The 7958-nt window shown below is 56.4% G+C and overlaps 2 protein-coding genes across 2 annotated transcripts; one reads left to right on the top strand and one right to left on the bottom strand.

The window, feature by feature from the left end:
- The first annotated feature begins 1860 nt into the window (after nt 1-1860).
- On the top strand, nt 1861-3355 carry HSPB6 (heat shock protein family B (small) member 6). The gene is made up of 3 exons (XM_007954887.1): nt 1861-2058; nt 2951-3073; nt 3194-3355. The coding sequence occupies exons 1-3, from the start codon at nt 1861-1863 to the stop codon at nt 3353-3355; spliced, it is 483 nt and encodes a 160-aa protein (XP_007953078.1).
- Nucleotides 3356-4237: 882 nt separating this feature from the next.
- On the bottom strand, nt 4238-6553 carry LIN37 (lin-37 DREAM MuvB core complex component). The gene is made up of 8 exons (XM_007954856.2): nt 6486-6553; nt 6245-6295; nt 5881-5910; nt 5714-5799; nt 5463-5629; nt 4565-4705; nt 4400-4473; nt 4238-4319 (listed from the first exon to the last, which is right to left on the bottom strand). Exons 1-8 carry the CDS (start codon nt 6551-6553, stop codon nt 4238-4240), a joined length of 699 nt encoding a protein of 232 aa, XP_007953047.2.
- Between the last annotated feature and the right edge of the window lie 1405 nt (nt 6554-7958).

The raw sequence follows: 7958 nt of genomic DNA, 5'->3' as shown, positions 1-7958 counted from the left end.
TGGTAGCATAGTGCCTAAGGCACTTGACTGCTAACCAGAAGGCTGGCGGTTCAAACCCACCAGCCACTCCTCGGAAGGAAGGTTGGGCAATCCTACTTTCGTAGTGATACTGCCTCGGAAATCCAAGGAGGGGTCGCTATGAGTCGGGGCCGACTCGACGGCATATAACAACAAGAAGAGAGCTGACATAAAACGCTTATGGGACTCCCGGGAAAGTGATGTCCAAGGCTGACCGGGCTACAGGCCGTAGAGCACCTTGGGAATTGTAGTTCTACCGCGGTTAAGCCCGAGAGACACGGGACGCTAGGGAACTTGCGCCTAGGCTGTATCGCCTTCATCCTTTGGTCCTCCCCAGGGCTCTAGTGGTTGCTGAGAAGGATCGGCCTCACCTGCGAACTATCCCGCGACCATCCCGGCGCTTCCGCCTGCTGAGCTCCGTCACCCGGCCAACCCCGCGCGCATCCTCGTCGCTTAGCAATTAGCACCGCCCCTTTCTGGGAGTTCGCGCGCGAAAAAGAGCGGCCTCCAAGGCTACCAATCAAGAGGAAAATAGAAACAACACGAAAGTGCCCAAAAAGAAATATCTTATGATTGGCTATAACGCTGTCTGCTTGAGAAAGCTTGTTTGATTGGCGAGCCTGTAGCATGTAGCAGTAATTGGCAAGCCTGTGCACCAATAAAAAAAGGAGCCCTGGTGGCGTTGTGGCTAAAAGCACTTGGCCGCCAACCACAAGGTCAGCGATTCCCACCCACCAACCACTCAGCGGGGCGGGGCGGGGCGGGGCCTAGGCAGTTGCTGCAGTGAAGATTTGCAGCCTTGGAAACTATGGGGCAGTTCTACTCTGTCCTATAGCGTCACTATGAGGCGGAATTGACTCCACGGCTGTGGGTTGGTGTTTTTCGTGCATCACGAAAAGAATCTAAGGCTGGGCTAGCCGTTAGGAAGGTATCCAAAGTACACTCGCTTTTCCGCAGTCCTCTCTAACCGTTTCCCTCTTGCTCCAGAAATCTCTTCCCGACTCAAGTCTAACCACCGTTCGTCCCGTTGCAGGGGCAGTCAGGGAGCCTGACCCGTCTAACCGCCCTCCGTGCATTATTTGGGCCAGTCAGCCGGTCCTGCTGGTCATCTAACCATTTCCCTCTTGGTGCAGAAACAGCTGGTTGGTCCAGGTGCCAGGTCTGGACTTCTGGCCAAAGTGGGTGTGTGACGGGATCAAAAGGAGCTATTTCGGGACCCGGCGCGCGGCCCCTGGGGGGCCAACGTAGATTGTTCGGGCCCGCGCCCCCAGACCGCCGCTCACTTGGCAGACCCTGCTGCCGCAGCGCGGAGGCTGAGTCAGAGGCACAGAATTAGGCCCGGCCTGGCGCGGGGCTGGGCCCAGGGCCCAGCTGAGGGTGGGGGTAGGGTCTGTTCTGTGTCCTCTGACAGCTTGGCCCGGGCACCACATTCCCTGTACCCTGGAATCTGCCCCTCAACCCATCATGTACTTCATCCTCAGAGCTATCTATGGTGCGAGGGTGGATTAAAAGGACTGAGGGCTTTGCGGTGGGGTTGTCGGACCCTGGGTCTCAAGCGCCGTACTGTGCTCCCCTCTCTGGTAAGGCTCCGCTTCCTTGGCCTTGGGCGGGGGGTCCTTAATGAACATCTCCTTGGCAGCCTTTACCAGGCATCCAGCAGGCGCTTAATAAATGACCAGGTAATTGTTGAGGTTTCTAAATAAGGCTGCATTAATGGCCAGATCTGGCCGCGGTCCCGGTGTCCCTAGGCGGCCCGTGAAGGGCGGGCACAGGGGCGCGCTATAAGGCGCTGACTGCTCACTCAGTGGCATTGCGACGCCCAGAGCAGCGGCGGTAAGTAGGATGGAGATCCCAGTGCCTGTGCAGCCGTCTTGGCTGCGTCGCGCCTCGGCCCCGCTGCCTGGACTTCCGGCGGCCGGCCGCCTCTTTGACCAGCGCTTCGGAGAAGGGCTGCTGGAGGCTGAACTGGCCGCGCTCTGCCCCGCGACGCTCGCCCCTTACTACCTGCGCGCACCCAGCGTGGCGCTGCCCGTCGCCCAGGTGCCAGCCCCGGGGGAGGGGCAGTAATTCGGGCCATTCGGAAGGCGAGGGGCCGGATCGACCGTGAGGGGAGGGAATGTCTGATGAGTGAGTGGGGTGAAGAATCCTGGTCACTTAGGGGCTTCCAGGGACACCTGAGGGTGGAATGCTGCTCCCTGAAGGGAGTGGACAGGCCGGGTTATTGACAGGGGTGAGCGGTCTCTGTAGTTGTCAGAGGGGTTCCATTAGCTCAGCGGGGGTGGGGTGCTGGTGGAGAGCTCACCACTGTGGACGCTGAGGGTAATTCTGCGGGGAGTTTTGTTGATTCTGAAAAGGTCTAGTGACCTAAGGAGCGAGAACCCCAGTCATTCTGAGGACCGTGGGGGCCCCCCAGTAATTCCTGAGGGGTGGCATGTTGTTACTCTACGAGGAAAGATTAGACATTGTGGTGACTCGACGTTTTCTGACAAAAAAGGGGTCCTGTGATTTGTGGGCGGGGACCCTGGTCACTCTGAGACGTGGGGGAGGAACCAGTAGTTGCTGAGGGTGCGAGCAGGAGGGAAGAGGCATCTGGTCGATTTCTGGAGGAGGGCCCGGGTGACCCAGGGGGGAAGGGTAGGACGAGTGCGGGGCGGGGGCGATGGGAGGAGCTATGGCTGATGACGAGATTTTAACGCTGACGGAGCCAGGCCCAGGGTCCCCGGTGAGTGCGGAAGTTCCTGACCTTGCAGGGGAAAGCAGTCTCATCCCCCTGGGTAGAGGGGGAACCCAGTGATTAGTTACTCTGGTTGAAGAGGTCGGTGAGGGGATTCTCCAGCAGCACCGGCGCGGACCGGGGCGTGGCACTGCCGGGTTCCGGGAGCCTCGACCGGCCCCGTGACCGTCCTCCCCCTCCGCTGCCGGCCTTGCGCAGGTGCCGACGGACCCCGGCCATTTCTCAGTGCTGCTGGACGTAAAGCACTTTTCGCCCGAGGAAATCGCCGTCAAGGTGGTGGGAGAACACGTGGAGGTGCATGCGCGCCACGAGGAGCGCCCGGTGAGCTCACCGTCCCGGGCGAACGCTGGCCGGAGGGGTGGGGCGAAGCTGGGGCTCCGGTAGGGAAGGGGCGGGACCCGCGAGCCCGGGACCTAGCCCCTAACGCCTCTCCTCCTCCAGGATGAGCACGGCTACATCGCGCGCGAGTTTCACCGCCGCTACCGCTTGCCTGCCGGCGTGGACCCCGCTGCCGTGACATCCGCGCTGTCCCCCGAGGGTGTTCTGTCCATCCAGGCCGCGCCAGCCCAGACCCCGCTGCCGCCACCAGCTGCCACCAAGTAGGGCTCTGGGACTGCCTGAAGGCCGGGAGCCGTCCCAGGCCCCTCTTTTAAAGCCGACCTGACTCCACCCAGCCAGATGCTTAGAGCTTGCCCAGATCTTGAAATGTCCCATCCGGGATCCCGCCCCTCTCCTTACCCCCTAGACCCAGCCATGATACCTGGTCTTAGACCCTTTACCCGACACCCCGTCCCCCATCTTCAGCTCTCCATTCTCTCTGGCCCCCCTCAAGACTTCCTCCTCTACTTCCTTCAGACTCTAGGAAGACACTCCTAAACCCCCATTTCTAGTCAGACATAACCCCACCCACACCCTAAACCAACTCTCCTAGATTCTGAAGACCTCCCACCCCAGACCAGCCAGGTCTGAACCCCAAAACTCAATCCTTCTCACTCCAACCAGATACTCCACACTCTACAGATACATCTCACTTGTAACCCCAGCCTGCCACTCTGGCCTCTAAGCCCCTTTTCTCATCCCTACCCTTGGAAATAACCCACTTTATCCCAGACCACCAGAACCTCACCCTCAAATTGTACATACATCCTCCCATCTCCCCAGATGGCACAGATATCCCAGTCCCCTTCCCCAGCTGTACCAGACCTCCCCACCCTTCTTCCTGACCCTCACCCTCCAGCAGGATAGCCTAGGCAATCCACCTTCCACATTCCCCTTAGCCTCCAGATCAACCAAGCAGACACGACCCTTCATTCCTCACCATCCTTTCCCCTGGAACTCGCCGCTGTCCCTGTGCCACCACCACTCCGACTCCAATAAATGTGCTAGAGCTTTGCCAGGTGCCTCATGTCTGGGCCGTAAGGGATGGGCTGCAGCAAGCAGGGGCTGGTGCAGAGCGGCACTTTTATTGGGGCGGGGAGACGAACGTCACTGTCGATCATACATCTCCCGTAGGATCTTCATGCTTTCTGAGTAGCGGAGCTGGTTCTGATGAGATGCTTCCTTCCAGCTGCATGAAGGGTGGGACAAAGGGAAGGCTCAGGAGTTGGGGCAGAGCCCACAGGGGCAGGCAGGCTGGGGAATGCTCACCTCTGGCGAATGCGTTTCCAGCGCTGCATGTTGCGGTAGATGAGTGTGGACGGTGAGGGCTCGGGCTCGGAGGGCTGTGTGGACAGAGAGGCTGGGCTGGGTGGCTATGCCCCAAGCCCTGGAATGTGTGCCTCCCTCGATCCCATGCCAACCTTGCACACCCACCTCATCATCTGGGGTTCCCTGGGTCTCCGGCTGCAGCGGGGACGGAATGCGGGATTTGCAGGCATCTCCGGGTGGCCCCGGGGCCGTGGGTGGAGGCAGCTTGTACACATCCCGATTCTTGCTGTTGGTAACCTCTGACCCCTGGGGACACAAGGGCCACCCCCCGCCCAACCCAAGAAAGTCAGAGCAGAGGCCTGGGAGTGTACAATCTATCCCTCCTGCCTTTCCCAGTGACAAGATATGAGAATCTGAAGAGTCATGTCTAAAGGGCAGGTACCACGCCCAACCTGGGCATCAGGTCCACCTGCCCCAGGGACCTCTGTCTATCCTTGCCAGCCCAGGGGGTCATGGCTGCCTGCCTGCCTCAGGGAACCTTGTCCAAGCATCATATTTTTATTTATTTTTTTATTTTTATCACCTGGGGACCTCCTTCCACCATTCTCCAGGCCAAACGGCCATGTCTGCCTACTCTTGGGAATTACTTTCCACCCTTGCCAGTTTAAAGGATTATGTCTGTCTGTCCTGGTGATCCCTGGCCACCCCTACCAGGGAGTCACATCATTCTGTCTAAGAAAACCCTATTTAACCCCTCAGATTAGATGACCATATCTGTCTGCCAGGACTCCTATCTAACCTTGCTCTTGAGGACCCCCAATTTGGAGGTTGTGTCTGACTGCCCAGGGGAACTCTGTCTGCCCCCTCCCCCCAGCCAGGTGACCTGACCTGTCCTAGGGGGCTCCATCCATACCCCTTACCTAGGGGTTCATGTTTATGTACTTCATCTGCTTCAGAAGTGTTATCGAGGGACACAGGGATTTTTGTCCATCCACCTTCACTAGCTTGGGGTGGGAAGTCCACCTCTTGTGCCCTCCGCCCACTGCCCTTTCCGGCATCCCACCTCCTCATCCTCCGGTAGTGGGGGCAGTGGCGAGGTGGGTGAACGTTCACGCTCTCGTGCTGAGGGGCTGTTGCGCATCCAGGCACGGCAGATGGGGTAGAGTGGTGTGTTCTCGCTGAACTGGGCCAAGTCCACGCTCCGGTCAAATAGCTTAATCACGTATGTGTCTGGGGATGGCGGGGGTGGGAGGTGTATGAACATTACGTAGCCCCTGGGCCCCTGCCTGCCCTCTCAGGCCACCGCCCACTCACTGGATCGCTGAGGTCCTCCCTCGGCCAGCCCATCATCCATCTCCCTCCTCTTCTTCCTCCGCTGGTGGGGAAAGCGGGCAGATGGCCTGTGGGGGTGGGGAGGAGTGTTAGGATCTGGCAGGGGCTGGGAACCCCTAGTCAGCTGGCTGAGGTCCCCACTGCCTTACCGTTTGCCAGTGGCTGCAATGGAGCAGTCCCTGTGGAGAGAGACAGGGTATCAGCAGGCTGACCCCACCTTGAACAAACACTGCTCAAAGCCTCTCCATGGGCACCCGGGGAATACTGGGATCAAGCCTGAGATGCTCACATGAATCCCATCACCCCTGTGGACACTGCGTTCAATCCATGTTCCTGGAGATCTGGGTGCCAACCATGAGGGGATCTAAGCTACTTCCTGCCACAGGGTCTCTGTACATGTAGAGGGGTCAAGGTTGTGATGGAGGAAGCACAGGACAGAGGGATCAGGGATGTGATGTGGAGAAAGTTATTGACCACAAACCCTCAGCTCCAGATCCCATCAAGAAAGCTTACTTATTGTGGGTGTCCGAGGGTGTCTTCCCAGCCTCCTCATCTAGACGTTCCCTGGTAGCACAAGAGAACTGTTTGCTCAGGGTTCCAAGGGCCCAGAGTGGGAGGGCACTGAGTGACCTCCCCATTGGACACCTTCCTCCCCAAGCCGGCTTCTAGGTTCCCAGCTGATCCACCCAGGATCAGAAGGTTCAACTTGCCAGGTTCCCTAGCCCCCATGATCCCATGCTGGTCTGGGTCCAACCTGTCCATGTGGCTCTTCTCCAGCAGACACTGCAGAACAGCATCCAGTTGGTTCCGGGCCTTGGCCATCTCCAGTTCTGGGGGAAAAGGATACCCAGCAGGAGTCAGTTCCTAAGCCCCAGGCAGGGAAGCCATCAAAGTGCAGATAGGTCTTCCATCCTGGCCAATGCTATGGCCGGGCACGCTGAGGGGGAGGGGCCTGCAGACAGACTCCAGAAGTGATTCACAAGAGCTCTGGGCTTTAGGCTAGCCACAGGCTTCCTGTGTGGCCTGAAGAAAGACTCCTCCCCTTGGTGAGCTGTTTCCTCATTCTGAAAATGGGTTTCTGGAATCTACCTACCTACTAGGATTGTTGTGAGGTTTAAATAAGCCTCATGTTGTATATGAATCTCTTAGTAAGATGCAAGAATTAAAATAAGAAGTTTCATGGACAGAGTGCTTATTATGGGCCAGGTTTTGTGCCATGCACATGACGCTAACCGAATCCTCTAAAGAACCTCTGGAGGTCGTTCTGTCTGTTTCTACAATGATCTCAAATTCCGTAAGGTATATGTCACTAGTATGCTTTCAAAATACATATGTATAATCACTCATAATGTGAATTTAGAAATAGAAATGTCTACCTTTCTGAGGCTCTTTATAAATTAGAAACCTGTAAGTCATTAAGAGAATTATTTATGAAACTTCTGAATTTAGAGAAGTGTCTGAAGAATGTACAGAATGTGATGTTGTTGTTTGCCATCGAGTTGGACCTGACTCATAGTGACCAGTCGCCGAGGCAGTATCACCACCAAGGCAGTATCACCACCCGAAGTAGATTGCCCAACCTTCCTCAGAGGAGTGGCTGGTGGGTTTGAACCACCAGCCTTCTGGTTAGCAGTCAAGTGCCTTAGGCACTATGCTACCAGAGCTCCTTGATAGGCCACCTTAGGTTGACTTTGACCCTGTGGCATGCTGTGATAAAAGCAGACATACCACAGCTGATCTTTGTAAACTACTCTTGAGACATAAGTCTAAACAACCTCCCTAATCTCTAACTTTGAAGAAAAAAATGTGACATTTGGCTCATCTCTAACCCTAGAGAAAAGGCATAACACATTGGTCTTTTTTGTCACACTCGCCTTTCTTGTACAAGGCTCAGACGAGAAGTTCACATATAAACCCTGCACTTCACTCACTGAGAGAAAGCAGAGGCAAAATGCTCCTTCTCTAGTCTCTTACTCTCCGAAGACCAACGACCCGCTGAGGCTCCACCTGAAGCAGATGGCTTTGGACCCTAACTAGGAGGGATCTCTGCTGAGTTCGAGATACGGTCAAGCCTTCCTCCTGACACCTCTTGTTAAAGGTAAAAGCCTGAAGTCTAAAGATTGGGATTCTAGCCATTAAACTAATTTTGTAACTGTTAATTCTGATTTCTCAAGTTCTGAATGAATGTTGTGAGGTCTTACTTGCATGCCTTGCCGTGACTACCTTG

This window comes from Orycteropus afer, unplaced genomic scaffold (assembly GCF_000298275.1).
Source record: "Orycteropus afer afer isolate SDZICR_OR568_19922 unplaced genomic scaffold, OryAfe1.0 scaffold00476, whole genome shotgun sequence".
NCBI classification, from domain to species: Eukaryota; Metazoa; Chordata; class Mammalia; order Tubulidentata; family Orycteropodidae; genus Orycteropus; species Orycteropus afer.
This window is presented reverse-complemented; position numbering and strand designations above follow the sequence as displayed.

Excerpts from the sequence above, each read along its gene's own strand:
- HSPB6 (XM_007954887.1), top strand. The coding sequence starts at position 1,861 with ATGGAGATCCCAGTGCCTGTGCAGCCGTCTTGGCTGCGTCGCGCCTCG. Across the intron at positions 2,059-2,950 it reads TGGCGCTGCCCGTCGCCCAG|GTGCCGACGGACCCCGGCCA; the intron begins GTGCCAGCCCCG and ends GGCCTTGCGCAG. Across the intron at positions 3,074-3,193 it reads CGCGCCACGAGGAGCGCCCG|GATGAGCACGGCTACATCGC; the intron begins GTGAGCTCACCG and ends CTCCTCCTCCAG.
- LIN37 (XM_007954856.2), bottom strand. The coding sequence starts at position 6,553 with ATGGCCAAGGCCCGGAACCAACTGGATGCTGTTCTGCAGTGTCTGCTG. Across the intron at positions 6,296-6,485 it reads GAGAAGAGCCACATGGACAG|GGAACGTCTAGATGAGGAGG; the intron begins GTTGGACCCAGA and ends TTGTGCTACCAG. Across the intron at positions 4,706-5,462 it reads CACTACCGGAGGATGAGGAG|GGGTCAGAGGTTACCAACAG; the intron begins GTGGGATGCCGG and ends TTGTGTCCCCAG.